This window comes from Prunus mume, linkage group LG8 (genome assembly GCF_029339155.1).
Source record: "Prunus mume cultivar Tortuosa linkage group LG8, ASM2933915v1, whole genome shotgun sequence".
Classification (NCBI taxonomy): domain Eukaryota; kingdom Viridiplantae; phylum Streptophyta; class Magnoliopsida; order Rosales; family Rosaceae; genus Prunus; species Prunus mume.
In genome coordinates this window covers 3259840-3275188 of record NC_142705.1, presented here as the reverse complement: position 1 = coordinate 3275188, position 15349 = coordinate 3259840, and the positions used below count along the sequence as shown (strand labels likewise).

General features: G+C 38.3%; 2 protein-coding genes and 1 long non-coding RNA gene across 4 annotated transcripts; all 3 read right to left on the bottom strand.

The window, feature by feature from the left end:
• Positions 1–1204: 1204 nt before the first annotated feature.
• Positions 1205–4069, bottom strand: LOC103340919 (FRIGIDA-like protein 4a). Its single transcript, XM_008244388.3, has 3 exons — positions 3021–4069; positions 2141–2316; positions 1205–2023 (listed from the first exon to the last, which is right to left on the bottom strand). Exons 1-3 carry the CDS (start codon positions 3889–3891, stop codon positions 1415–1417), a joined length of 1656 nt encoding a protein of 551 aa, XP_008242610.1. The 5' UTR covers positions 3892–4069; the 3' UTR covers positions 1205–1414.
• Positions 4070–5700: 1631 nt separating this feature from the next.
• Positions 5701–11459, bottom strand: LOC103340922 (casein kinase 1-like protein HD16). Of its 2 annotated transcripts, XM_089042451.1 has the most exons (20): positions 11289–11428; positions 11033–11139; positions 10420–10601; positions 10124–10341; positions 9901–10032; positions 9732–9805; positions 9588–9657; positions 9423–9478; positions 9220–9291; positions 9041–9135; positions 8844–8910; positions 8403–8532; positions 8088–8306; positions 7871–8001; positions 7479–7653; positions 7295–7385; positions 6871–7028; positions 6593–6781; positions 6314–6417; positions 5701–6154 (listed from the first exon to the last, which is right to left on the bottom strand). In XM_089042451.1, the coding sequence occupies exons 3-19, from the start codon at positions 10520–10522 to the stop codon at positions 6358–6360; spliced, it is 2040 nt and encodes a 679-aa protein (XP_088898577.1). In that variant the 5' UTR covers positions 10523–10601; positions 11033–11139; positions 11289–11428; the 3' UTR covers positions 5701–6154; positions 6314–6357. The 2 variants fall into 2 exon arrangements, with proteins under 2 accessions (XP_088898577.1, XP_008242613.1); XM_008244391.2 differs by lacking the exon at positions 11033–11139 and having other exon boundaries at positions 11289–11459.
• Positions 11460–12787: 1328 nt separating this feature from the next.
• LOC103340923 (uncharacterized) lies at positions 12788–13643 on the bottom strand. The gene is made up of 2 exons (XR_514744.2): positions 13437–13643; positions 12788–13061 (listed from the first exon to the last, which is right to left on the bottom strand). It is a non-coding gene; the product is annotated as an uncharacterized LOC103340923 (long non-coding RNA).
• Positions 13644–15349: the final 1706 nt, after the last annotated feature.

Here is a 15349-nt window from a genome sequence, read left to right as displayed (position 1 = left end):
TGTATATCGTTCTGTTGTATTTAATACTAAACGGCGGAGGAGACAAATGTAATTTTGATTTGATGTGAGGGTCAATGTCAACGACGATATCTCAAGAGATACGAGCAACCCACGTATGCTCTCATTAGCATCCGCAAGTGGTAAACAAAGCTTATTTATCATATTGATCAACTGGGGGTAAAAAGTAAAAATAAGCATATGTCTTGTACTAATAAGGAATTCATGCACGTGAATAACTCTCGTTGATGCTTTACAACGACGATTGTTACGGGGACAGAAATACCAATTCCCTCATTAACCCCTACGCTATCCATAGCGTCCATCTTGGAGCGTCTTTCGGTAGTGGCGTTTACAACGAACGGCCCCATACAATACGTAAGAAAACTACAGTTTCCTTACCCAAACTAAATGGACGGACATGGCAAAAGAATCAACTGGGACAAAAAAGAAGAAAGAAGAACAGACACGGCATACCGAATGATTTGAATAATAGACACGGTAAGAAGCTCAGAAACAAACGCGAAATGAAGGGTTCCTTTCTTTATTTTGGTTGCTGCTTGAGCTTGGAATTTTAAGCAAGGGAAGGGAGGCAAGGCAAAAGAGGACAGCATGCTTTCTGCTTTATATATCTATCATATGCTATGGTCTGCTTTATATATCTACCATTTGACAAAGGGACATTTTAGAAAAAGCAAAAGGATAGAGAAAATTTTAAAAGAAGCAAAATATTTATTTTTAGATTTCTTATTGTATTTGAAAGTTGCTTTAAAATAAAATTTTATGTCTAAAACCTAAAAAACCTTTTGAACAAGGGACGTCAAATACCTAGTTTTATTGTATTAAGGCAAAATAACATGGCTTTTTTCCTTGCACATTTTCAATGGGGAAGTGATGAGAAAATGGCAAAAGAATGACACAACAACACAAAAAAGTAAATCCGAGTTGGTATTTTCCAGCTTTCTTTGTAGACTAATTGTAGTTCGTGCAAAGAACAAACTCTTATATTTATTTTTTATTTTTGGGTGGGCGATAATTTATGTATGAAACTGAAGCCCGAGATTTGTCCAAAAATAGGGAGCATTGATCAATGACATGAAGCAACTATTGTCAACTTGGCCACGTGAGTCCTTTGACCTCCCTCCCCATTGTTTATCTACACTAAAACAGAGCCTTCTGGTAGATGCGTAAACGATAGCTCTACCACTGAACCGAAAAAACCTTGGATTGATCATTGAAGTAAACCATGGAAAGAAATGGATAAATTGTTTTTGTTTTTGTTTTCTTGAGCCTTTGATTGGGAAAGTTAATAATCAAAGTAATGAAAACAATTGTGATGACGCAACTCTCTAAAGTCAAGTAAGGCTAGCAAATACAAGAGGGAACAAAGCTCCATCTAAGCTATGTCTGCTTCTAACTACTGTGGATATGAAGGAGGTTGGTAGGATGGTGGAGCAGCATTTGCGTAATCATATGGCCCATAGCTGGTCTGGCCACCATATGCACCACTGCTTCGGAACCCGCCAGCGGCCATGTTGTCCCCCGAGAGGGAGTAGTGTTGTGGTGGAAGAGCAGCAGGGCTTTGAGCATGGGGCACTCCATATGTGGATCCAAATGAGGCTGCTGTTGGACCATCGTACACAGTTTGGCTTGGGTAATTGTATGGACCAGAATATCGTGTTGCAGGGCTATGTTGTGGAGGAGGATTTGGGTTCCTCCTGTTAAAGGAGGAGTAAGCATTGGAAAACTTGGCAGCTTTGGCAGGGCGGAAAGAAGATGATCCAACCCCTCGGCCACCACCTCCACCTCCACCACCAACCCCACCTCCGTAGGCTCGCTTATTATTATTATTATTATGAGACCTGCTGGAAGCTGCTGAGCTCTTTTTCCTTTCTGCCTTGGCTTTCTCCAGATGAGTAGCCCGCTTTCTTAAGCTATCAAGGGAAAACTCTGATTCAAGCTTGTGGTCTTCTACACATTTGATGATTGCTTTGATGGAATTCAACTCCAATGTGCTCGACTCCTCCTGTAAGATGAACTTAAATTAAGAAATCTCACAAAAGAGTGCAGAAAACTCATCGGATCACAGAACGAGAACAGAACTCCATTGGGAAACTAAGATAAAAGGTGGAGTTACACATACAGTTGCAGCCAAACTATTATTGCCATTCCTCAATATGGTCGTAGCATTCTTTTTGGAGTTCCTGAGATATGACTTGAGCAGAGAAACAGGAGGAAACCTCTCGGTCAATCCAGTCTCAGAAGCAAAATATACAGCCTCTATCTCCTTTCCATTCTTCACTAACTCATCAATCACATCTGTACAAATCAGAAATTATTTGAATCAAATGTAAGCGAATAATAATCCTGTCTCTCTGAGCAGAAATTTCTGAAAAGGCACCACTTCATCATCACAACTTAGTATTTCAGCTATCTGCTTCAGCTCTAAGTACCCAGATATTACACTCTGAGTGCCCCCAGATTAGCAAATCAATTAGCCTAGTTAGATTTCAAAAAGGTTAAGAATCTTAATACCATCTACTACCAAATACGCTACAACGTTAGCCATACAAGTTTTGTGTTTCTACATGATTAATTCAACCTAAAATCTCATTGGTACCAAGAAACAGAGAGACTGACATCAACCCTAATCTGTGTGCACAGCACACTGAACTTGAACACTTCTGGGAGCCATTCAAAAATCAAACTTACGCCAACAATCTAGGACAAGGTTCGATCATTTATGCCTGGTTATGTTAGCAGGATACAAAATGCAAGCAGAAAGACCAAATACAAAATACAAGTTTCTCAACAAATGGTAGCATACAGTTTCTTGCACAGTGACACTTGCAATATAAATAACCAGGATCCTATTGCTACCAATGTTACTAAACATATGTATGTATATTTATATATTCATGAAGCAATTAAAGGTTCTACAGTAACAAATTACCACAAAGAACATATTTTTTTATCTCCAACTGAAGGAACAACAAAATTGGTCTGATTAAACAACCACATACCTCCCATTTTCTCTCCAAATTCTAATGCCCCTGCGAGCTTTGCCATATCCCTCCTCGCCGCATGTTCCATTACCAACTTCCTAAAGAACTCCTCACTGAACTTCTCTTTTAATCGAAACCCAATCACCATTTGCACAAACATCACGGCCTCCGCTGCCCCTAATGTCCCGCCTCCACCGTTCGAATCCCCCACCATCTGCGCCTTCCACGTGTCCGCAATCCGCGCTGCTCTCTCCACCACGCTCCGGGAAAATTCCGGCCCTTTCTCGCCGGAATTGGACCTACCCTCCGGAAACAGAGCCTGAACCAACAGCCCGCACGCCCACCTCTTATCGGTAACCCCAATTTTCTTGGCTTTAGAATCCAAAAACCCTTCCAATGCATCAAGTACCAGCTTTGGTGGGTCCACAGCCTCGGCTATTGCCTGTACAAGCTCGGTCCTAAGCGATATCGATTCTTTTCGCTTGGAAATGATGAATTTCAGCAATCCCTGCGGATCCATTTTCCTGGAAAACGATTTCAGGGTTTCGGGCAAATCCAAATTCCCGGAAATGCTTTTCTCGAACTCGGCCAAGGCCGCAGCTTTCTGCTCCTCGATTCGGGCGGCGGCAGCGGACTCGCGCTCCGGGATGGAGGTCTCCCGGAGGTCGAGGGATTCTAAGGTTTCGCGGGAACGGGATTCGAGGGATTGGATTTTGGATTCTAGGGATTGTGATTTCTGGGAAAGGGAGTCTTGGAGGGAATTGAAGTGTTTGGATAGGGTTGTGAATAGCTTCGTGGATGTGGAGAGAATGGCCTTTTGCGCCTCTAGGTCGTCGAAGAACTTCTGGACCCGGTCCGTAGTGACCACCAGTTCGGTCCCCATGGCCATGGGTGTATGATTTTGAAACGACGGTGTTCAGAAGTCACTGAATTGGGAATTTGAAAACCCTAAACCCTATTGCAGAAGAAAAAGAAAAATACGACGATCAGTCAGTCTGTCTGTATACTGATAATTTCCAGTTCTGGTGAATGTGAATTTTCTATGACCCTTTCACGTTGAGAGATGAGCGGGGTGTCGTTTAACCTTAATTAGTAAACCAAATATGTCCTCAACTGAAAAAGACAACAGACATTGGGGTCAATTCGTGAATAAGGAAAAATACATAATGTCGTTTGTATCCAGTACACGACCAAAGCAGCAAGGGTATTACTGGTTTTTCCGAGATGTCAATGTTTGACAATTGGGGTCTGCTTTTTCAGTGTTGAATTAAACATCACCATGAGCATCTTAAAGCATCTGTAAATTCATGATACTAATGCTAGAGCATAATTTTCCAGCAAGTGCAAGCAAACTCTTTAGCTGTCGAATTCGTAAGCTTATCTCACAACAATTTGCAAGTAAACTCTTTAACTTGATTCTAAAATTTCTGCAAGATTCATGATATGAAAGTAAAGGAGTTTGGAATTAGAGGTTTATTCAGAATTTTCATTTTCTCTTCTACTTGAATGGTTACAAAACTAAACTCATCATCTTCGTCGACCCTTTTAGGCTGAGATCTTATAGAACAGAAATAGAATCTGATGAACTTGTGTGTTTTCTAAGAACCAAACTAAGTGGCAACAACAACAGCACAAAATAGATGAAGAAGCTATGAGACAGAGCTCAAGAACATTACTATATACACCGCATATCGATATCCAATATCAATAAAGAATCATAGGTACAACTACAAGTTTTATTTGTGCTCTCCTAAACCATCGATTCTTTCTTTAAAAAGATGTTAGAAGGATCTGCAAAACGCATGGAGAATGAGCGAGATAGGTCATCATATTCATCAAGTTCGTCCAATGCGCACCCTTGATCAAAATTTTGAGAGTAAGTGTAAGGATCATATGAGACCTGCACAGGGGCTGGAGACTCGAAAATCTTCCTCTTTTCTTTCTTCAACTTCACCCACAAAACTTTCCACCTCAACTTGTTTGATCTGCTACCAGAATCAGACCGTAATCTCATACGGTCGATCTCATCGTAGTGCCTCCCACCCAAGCGGATGGTTTTGCTACTGCCTGAACTGCACCAGTTTCTTATATCCATTGCAGCACCCACAAATACACCAACTAGTGTCTTTTCAAAGTTAAGCTAGTTGAGAGTGGATGTTGGGTGCATAAATATAGAGAACATGATGTTGGCTAAAAGTATGAGAATGAGAGAAGTAGTTGGCTGGCTCTTTGGGACTCGAATGGTCCAACTTGGGTAGCTAATAGAAAAGCTGATAGCTCACTTTGCTGGAAAGTGCAAAGACTAAAAGCTTCATCTAGAAACGTGTCTATAAAATTGTTAGTCCGGATTATGTGGATCCTAATCATCTCACCATCATATGTCACGTGATGCACGTGACTACCATGAAGGGTGCATGCAAATACCATTTGGGTTGCTTAAACTATATATAAACAAGGGGTTTAGAGTTTTGACTGGGGGCTTCTTTTTCATTTGTTTAATACCAACCAATAGCCTCTGCCTCTATCACTCACAATGTCTTGCTTTCAAAAGGAAGCGAAAACCATTCGGCTGCCATTGCCAATTGTCAATGCAAAAGAAAAAACGTATACCAAGCTACACCGTATAGTAATGTATACGGATCAGAATGCACAGGAATTTCACATTAGTTGAAACATTAACCCATGAGGGGAAAGGAAATGAACCAACTCCAAATCCAAATATAAGGAAATGGATCAATTAACTTTTTCATTACCTTTTCTAATAAATATTACAATTGATAGTGAGTACAATTCCTTTACACACAACTACTTTGGGGTGACACTCTGTTGTCCCAAACAGACTAATGCCTTCCAGTGTTAAAACGTGAACTTTCCCTAGGAGATTATGTTTTTTCTTCAAATTGGAGAATGCATCCCTCAAAAACCAATACAACATAGGAAGAGTGCAAACTTCTCCTTTTTTTTAAAGTACCTTTAAAAGCATGAATGCCGGTACATTTAGCTCCTCTATTCATTTGTTCTCAATGAAAGCATCTATACATGAAATCATTTGCCTTCTCTACATGGTACAGAACTTTCTGTATCGTCCAAGAAGGCTAGACAAAAGGTGCATTCAGCCATCGGCCATGAAGTTCACAACGCCACCTTGGTGTCTGTAGAATTCCATGTCACAGAAAAATTGTGAGCTTATATAGTTCAGGTATACTGCTTATTGAGATAATACTTGAGGCTGGATGGAGGTGACTTGAGTCCGAGGTTTGTTTGAAAGAAGTCTACCAAATTAAGCCAAATCTAAAAGATTCCTATTATACCTGCATTTAACATCATGGTGCAGTTTTTTCACCGAACCTCAACCTCAAGACACTGTTCTCCCATAGCAAATAGATGCAATATAGAGATTCTTTAACCATTTGTCCTGCCACAGCCAAAATAATAGAAACAGTATTAGTAATTACCAATAATCAAGAAATTTACCACATTTTGAATTTACCAAACTAATACCAATGTATATTTAAAAAATAATAATAATTCTATTAGAAGGCAACTCCCGGTTTCCCCCAATTAAATTTATCTAAGCAATTAAAATGTACCTTTACTTGGTAAGTTGGAAAAACCGATGTCCGTAGAGTTTCTTGAGCCACATCTGGTGATTTCTTCTTGGGTACACTAAGTATGAATGCAGCTTGATCCTCTGTAGCAGCAGTTGAGGTAATCCGATATCCAGTCTCCCATCTTCTATGGATGCCTTCACTAGGATATAGGAAATCGAGTTCGACAACCTAGCAAGACAGCACAATAGGAGACAATTATTTTCTGCAGTGTTCCACCCGACATAGAACATTACAACAGGGGTTCAAGACTGGTATACCTGACTAGAATAACCTGCATTTCGAGACATGACAATGCCCCATCTGCTACCTGCAGTGGTCATGGAGGTAACAGAAAAACCTTCTTTCCACTTCTTATTAATCCATTTGAAAGGGAACACATCACTGACTTTGTAGGATTGCTGAGTATAAGGTACACCTTTAATGGGAAGAGGAGAACAGAAAAATTAGCTATAAAAACAGAGCAGCTCAATCAAGTCAGAATGATAATTTGATGAGATATATCATGCTGCTGACCAAAGGTGAAGGTTGGGAAAAAAGAAAAGCAACTCCGGTGCAGAAACCAAGCCCCTAATCGTCCTATCTTATACTTATTAATTACAAAATTAATTACCATCAAGGACCAGACCCCTATGGCCACACTGCCACAGACAACAGGAAGCTCTGTCAACTAGTTTCACATACCTTGGGACATTACCACCAGGGCATTTCCATTGCATGTACCAGCAAGTGAAGTGATATAGTAGTTCTTGTCCCACTGTTCCATTATCCACTCCTGGTGAACAGTCAGAAATAATGAACTTGCTGGAACACTAGATAATTAAATGTCAAAGTGAAAGCTCATGAAAGTAGTTTCGAGATTAGCTACCTTGTGCAAGAAAACAGATGACCGTTCATAAACCTGGGATGTGAAGCCTGTCCCTGCATCCATGACAATAGCCCACATATTCGAAGATGAAGCAACACAGCTAACATACAACCCATCTTCCTTTCCTTTATCAATGTGCTGGTCTAGTCTTGAATCCATAACATTGTAGTGATACCTGCACAAAATTCTTCTTGTTACTTGCTGATACAGGAACAAGAATGTAAAACTAACAATAGAGTGAAATAGGAAAAAAATAAGATTGAAGGAAAACCAGGAAAGTGAATTAGGATGGTGATTAGTGAGACATTGTCTAGGCTTTTCTTCCTCGTATGTGTACAATAGAGTAAGATAACCTTAAAGGGGATTGTTTTCGCTTGTATTACATCAACTACCTTTGCTTCATTGATGATCTGGTATTGTAGACCGATATCCACTGAGTAGCTGGACTACCTAATCGAACTTTTTTCTTAGGTTGCTCACCATCTACCAATTCAACAGGCACTCTTCCTCTTTTTTGACCCACCTATAATGCATAACGGTCAATAAAAAAATATCGAAATGACCACAAACTTCAAAAATTCATCAACAAATTTAAACACAAGCAACCACCTTTGCAGCTCCATCAGTTCTGATAGGTCGCAGAGAGGCAATTGCACCAATACTGTTATCAAAAAGGGAAATAAGCTTTAAGTAATTTGGCTCTTCATCGAATTTCATATTGGTCACCATTTCAAGAAACTGTTGAAAAGGAGGAGGGCACAAGCCACATAGTGTCTCGGCAGAAGTTGCCATCTTCTTCTTGCAAACAAGAAATCCTTTGTTCTCTCCCTGCAGCACAACAGCCCAGCCAAGCATTTATAAACAAAAAACATTAGGCCATCTAGTTGGAAAAGTAATGCATAGTGAATACCAAAATGAACTTACATTGTAGCCTTGCCAGGGAAGTTTTCCTCTAAGGAGAAATATTAGGGTATAAGCTAACGATTCGAGGTCATCCCTTCGGCTTCCTGTCCTGCCTAAATGAGCATGTACACTTGCATAACGCACAGTTCCCCTTTTAAAAATATCAGATATATTAGGCCACTTCAGATCCCGTGTGCATTTCAAATGAGAAAAATTGAGTCTAATGGGCTTATAATAAATGATCACAGATTGAACTAATGCTAGTTAACAAGAATGATATGTGCAATCAGTCAACCGGATTATTTTCTGTAATGCTTCTTACTCCAAATATCATAAAATCCCTCTAAAGCATCAGGTTTTTCTCAGGATATTTAATTAACAAATTCTTCTCAACTCATAACAATCCAGTGACCTGATCATCCAATGTACACAGCATTGTGAAGGTTGTAAACTTGTATTTACCTGAAAACATCAGGTTTTTGGTCATAATCAACATGACGCCCAGAAGACCCATCTCTCCATCTAGAAGCTGAAGACGTAAAACGCACAAGAATTATCACAAGTTTTTCCAAAATTCGCATGACACGAATATACAGAAGCACATTCAATTGTTGATCTCTTTCTATTTTCCCAAAACTTGTCTAACAAAGAACACATACCCAAACCAAGATCAACAAGATATAACTTCTTCTCATTAGATGTTCCAGGTATACCAAGCAAAAAGTTTTCTGGCTTAACATCTCCGTGCACAAAACTGCAAATCAATAACCATGAACAACATTAGCATACAAAAGCTTAAAAGAAAAAGAAAATGGACAAAAGAACCAGTTGCAAGTACCCTCTAATGTGAAGCTGCTCTAGAATTGATATTGCCTCCACTGCTATACAAGCAACCATCTCTTCAGACAACCTTTGAAGAGAAAAATAAAAATAAAAATATATGAAAACAATGTGTTTAATGCATATACTGTAAACCTGGAAGGTGTATCATTTTCACTCTGAAACTTGGAACACAGAAAAAGAGAACCAATTGTTTCTTACAACTGATTGCGAGAATTCCAAACATCCCATAAACTCGGGCCAAGCATATCCATGACCTATATTCACATTGAGAAATAATTATTCAGGAACGGCAAGTATTTAACAATATTTACAAGATTTGGAAAACATGCCTAGGAAACAAATAATGATAGCAAAGAAACTCACTAGGATATAGTAGTCTCCCTGTTGACCTTTGTAATGGACGAGGGGAAGCCCATAACATCCATTAAGATTGCTGTAATATCATAAAACACTGGTCAGGAAACAAATATTAGAATTTAACTAAAAATAAGGATGAATACTGCATACCTGTACACTTGCCACTCATAAGGAGGGCCGTGACTGCACCCTTTACCATTTCTACTCTCAAGCTTCAGAGCAACCTACAATTAGATGCAGAAAACCACCATTAGTACCGCAATCAACTTCCTATGAGAATTTACACAGATATTCAAGAGATGCACTGCAAAGATTAAACCTCATAGGCATCAGCCCCAGTGGCAGTGCACCCTATGCCAGGAGACATCCTTCTTCCCACATAAACTTGTCCAAAACCCCCTTTCCCCAGCTTTCTCTCTAGCTTGTATATGGGAGAGTGGCCAACTTGTACCTGAAAATACAAATTATAGAATCATATACTATATCACAAAGCTTCAGTAAACAAACTACATAAAGCCAAGCAAGAAGGTGATAAAAATTACGCTTTCTGGAAGCGGACTAGTGCTTCCTTCATCCTCTATAGCAGCCAATTTTTGTGCACCTTTCTGGCCTACCAACTCATCATGAACCGGCACTAAATCTCTCTCTGGAAAATCTAAACCTGTATGCCCTTGGCCACCAACTCCAGCACCATATAGCTTAGAATTCTTCCCTTGATGCATGGCTCTAGACCCTCTACCCCTACCTTTACCAGTCAGCACTGCACTTGGACACAGAAACCACAGGTTAATTGGATTTTTCAGAGGTGATCTCAAGAGTAGAATGTTGAAGCTATTACCTTTACCAGCACCAGGCCGTGCAGCTGGAACTAAAACAGCAGGATTGTCCTGGACATAATTGATCCTCTTTGATCGCCGAACACCACTTCTTAAATCTGGCATTCTATGTTCATGCAAATAATCCCCACTGTCCTTCTCCAGCCCCAAAGAATGTCGAACAATTAAAACCTAAGATTCAAACCTAACAAACAAAAAACAATGATTTCAATCACGTGTGAATTATGACAGCAATGGCCCATTTCAATTGAGCCCTATACATTGCAGAAACAGAATTTGATTCAGAAAAGCTACATTGCAAGTTGATGTACGTCCATAAGAAACATAATAGACATTCAAAACAAAACTCAATCCAACTGCAGCTATGCTAGCATCGATGCACAAGTCCATTTAATTTTTAAAAGCAACAACATTCTTGATCTTCAGTTGGCCAAATACCCGGTTACCCATAAGTTCAAAGTTAAACCAAACAGTCTAAAATTCCAATTATTCATTCAAACAGAATGAGATACACACATATCATGTGCAAAGTAAAATCACCACTGAATCCCAAATCATCTAATCCAAAAACCATAAACATCGCACAAAAGTACACATTTTTAACCTGAAAATCACCTCTAACAACCAATTTTAGCTCATATCAATCAAACCCATCTCGATTTTGGCACCTATCAGTTAGATGAATCAAAAGAGCCATGCAAACACAGCAAGCGCAAAACTCCCTGGAAAACAAAAACAAGAATACCCACATACCAGATTCACACAAAGCGATGCACTTCAATCACAAAAACATCAAAAGAACAAAAGAAAAGAGAATGGATGATATACAGATGATAAAACAAGAAAGAGACGAACTTTATCAAGCACGTACCTTATGAGAGAAAAAAAAGTTCATGAATTTGAGAACCCAATTGGATTCTGTGTTTGTTAATACAAGCAAAATCAAGAAAGAATGGGATTTAACTAAATGGGGTTTGTTTCATGGAAGAGAGGCTATCAAAGAATTTGACGGTGGGTGACTTAGGTGGGTCTGAATGTGTAAGAGAGAGAGAGGTGTATCCCCATGGGAAAGACGGTGTAAGCGAACCTGGTGCGTACGATATCTCAATGGCTGATGTGGAGTAGATTCATTGGTGGAGTAGCGACCTTACCATGGACGTTGAGTATTGTATCTGGGCTTCAAGTAGTGAGTATGTTTTGGGTATTTTGTCGCAGGTGCCAAGGTCTGCAAATTAGTAGTTGGTAAATTCTATTTGGACCTGTTGGGACTTGACAAAATATTATTTTCGACAAACCTTTATTCATAATATTCAAACATTTTTATTTTATAATAATATTTATCTACTCATGTATATATATTTTTTATTTTAAAAGTCCCTCTCTCTTCTGCTCTTCGGCCAATAGTATCTTTTTTGTGACAATTTTCAAAAATCATGTTAATTCGAGGTTAAGTAATTTTAGAGATTAATGTTTAAGATTTTTATATTGAAATAATAATTAATATAAAAGTTTAAACGACGTAGTTGTTATATCATCAAACGATCAGAACTCTTCCCGTTCACTCTTCCTCTCCTTAATGACCCCACTTGATTGGGCCATAGTTCTAATTTTTAAAGTCTAGAAAGATTAAAAATGTTATTAAAGCAAAAATAGAAAACTATTTCATTTGTTTTAGATTATGTTAAGAGAAAGATTTGGTTGCCAACGGGGTCTAATCCAGCAGAAAAATGATATTAACATGTATAGCAGTGGTCTCAAATTCGAATTTCCATTACACTATTATTTGTTGCAAAAAGAAACTTGTTTATTTGTCTCGCATTTATATATGTCTAGAATTTTAAGACATACCATCTTAAAAAATTTACTTGTTTTGATCTCCATTTTTAGGGTATATATATCTATAAATTTGCATTGACACCATTTCTATATCTTGAATTTATATTAAATTATTAATTTATAGCGCCATGATATGCATATATGCTGTTAAATTATTAATTTCAAGCGTCATGATGAATATTAGATTATAAAACGATATTGTTTGCGAAAAGTTGAGTATGTGGTTTAGGATTGTTCGCTCCAAATCACCATATAAGCGGAGCGATCATAACGTAACCCCAACACAAATCCTCAATGCAATAAAATGACACGTCGTTTTCTTCCATTTTTATTTTATTTTTTTATCAAACGTTTTACTTTTGACCTAATAAGGCCTAAAACAATTAATGAGGCCCATAAAGAGGCTGATGATGAATAATGAGGCCCAAGTTTGAATGGGTCAGCATTAATTTAAGACTTGCAATCACCAACCCAGAAACAGAAATTGATCCATGTGGTCAAAAGAAAAATAAATAAATGAAAAAACACCATGAATTGGTGGGAAAAAGGATCAAAGAAATGATATTCATTCAGGTACAAACTACAAAGGGGCTGGCTGTAAATTCTCCAAGTGAATATAAGGAGAAAAGTATACAAAGAATTTGAATTTTATAATCACCAGATCGAATCGATCATGTACACAATAATAATAAGCTCATTGTGATTGGGCTGCCTGAAACTTGAGAAATCAAGAATCAGTGCAGCAAATAAGTTATTGCAAGGGCCACCAGCAGAAGAGTGTAAGCAATTCCTTGATCAATCGCCATGCCTGCATTAATTCAACCACAACGAAAGAGAAAATTAGACAAAATCATCATTAGCTGAGCACCAACACTACAAAAACCTTAAAGTTTGCAAATTTTCATTGATTCAAATCAAACCCAACAAAAAAGAATTATGGGTTTTGCAGAAGAAGATCAACTTAATATCATCTGAAACCCAACACTTTCAAAAAAGTTTGCAAATTTTCATTGATTCAAACCAAACCCAACAAAAAAGAATTATGGGTTTTGCAGAAGAAGATCAACTTACTATCAGCTGAACCCCAACACTTCCAAAAACCGTAAAGTTTGCAAACTTTCATTCATTCACACCAAACCCAACAAAAAAGAAAAATGGGTTTTGCAGAAGAAGATCAACTCACCATCGCTTGTTGGAGAAGGAGCTGGGGCCTGCCCATAACTCAGGCTCAGGAGAGCCATGAGCACAAACCCAATGATTGGAAGGGCACAAGATCTCATCGAATTCATCCTCAACCCCCAAAAAATAAATAAATCTGAACTAAATTAGGGTAATGAAAACTAAGGAAATGAAGGACTAAAGGAAAATGATGAGAGATTTTAAGATGGATGGGGGCTGCGCATACGGTTGGTGTGGTATTTATATATGTGGAGGGGTGGTGGGGTTTCTAGAAGAACATGGGAACGTGGTGGTGTTGGTGGCGAGCAAACATGTGCGGTTTCTTGGAAAGTGGAAGAGAGAGAAAATGCGTGTCAAATTGCGCGTGTGAGAGAGTGGTTTTGGAAAGGAAAGTACGCCTTCCTTTGACGTGATCATTTTGACTCCGAGTCGGCGGCTTGTTGACTCGGACTCACCAGAAAGCGGGTAAAGAGAGTCCCTTGTCAAGCAATGGATTGGGCTGGGTCCCAAGCCCGCCAGAGAAGGCTCAAAGCAGGTTTATGCGCACTTGGCCTATGGATTGGGTTGGGTTCCAATATCTTTGTTTCAATATTTTCGACCGCCTCCATTATTTTCAGAGTATACAATAAAATCTCAACTCACACTGTTGATGTGATTACCAAAAAATAGAATACAAATTTATAAATAAACTCAATCCTAAACATGTATTTATAAAAAAACTCAAGCACTATTTAAACATAGAAACACACCCAAAATCAACTCCAAAGTCAACTTTTTGGTGTATTTATAAATGAGTTTGAGTGTGTATAATGATGGGTTTTGGGTGTGTTTATATGTTTAAATAGTGTTTGAGTTTTTTTATAATTTCAACCCTCATTTTGGGTGTTTTAGTAAAACTCCCAAAGAAGAAAAGAAGATTCCGTATAAAATTATCTATATGACTTTTTTTTGGTTAATAACGAATTTTTTGCAAACGTGGATCAGACCAGTTGATTAATACGATTCGAATTCCTCTTTTTGTATGAAAACATTAATAATACGGTTTGAATTCCTCCTTTTTTGTATGAAAACATTAATAATAAAGATGTTTTTCATGTGTGAGTTGAGTGGATAGCCATGATTGGTTTTCCATGTGTGAGTGGATGGTCAAAGAGAAGAGAATGGTAGTATAGTTTTTAGTTTCATTAAGCGATGATTTAGAATAGTCTTAAACAGATGCCAGCCACTAATAGATACATCAGGATTTTAATTCCAACTTCTCTCAAAAGACAACAAATGTCATGGAAAAGTGCATCATCTTCTTCTTCTTCTTCTTCTTCTTCATACTGAATTAATTTTTCCATTGAAACGTGGCTCCCACTCCAGCTGTACGACATGACTCAATCTGTGGCAGAAGACCTTAGAATTTTTTGAGTGATAACAAAATGAATGTTCCAAAAGAAAATGTCAAATGCTAAGAAGAAGCAACAAAATTTGACAATATATCTTTCTTTTACACATCTACAACATTATGTTTCAAAAAGGGCAGCCGCTGCTGCTTAGCAACCCTTCTCTGGTTTCTTCCTCATCAGCCGCAAAGCCTCCTCCAGAGACGATGATCCTGCAGTTATTAAAACCAATTTGTTCTTGTTCATTATCCCAACATGTACAATTTAGTCAAAAATGAGAGGATGAACAGAACCTTGGAGCAACAGAAACACACCAGAGAGATATAAACAACAATCTTGCGGTGTAATGTTCTGATTCATTGTGCATTCAGATTCATTCCTTTCTGTTTCCTTTTACTACAACCTTCTTTTTCTCTTCTTATTCTCACTAAAGAAAATAAAAACTTATTTTCTGCTTCAAATTTTCAATTGAATTGTCCTCTGCTTATTGTAATATTTCCAAAAAAGCAAACTGCTGGATTGGATATAT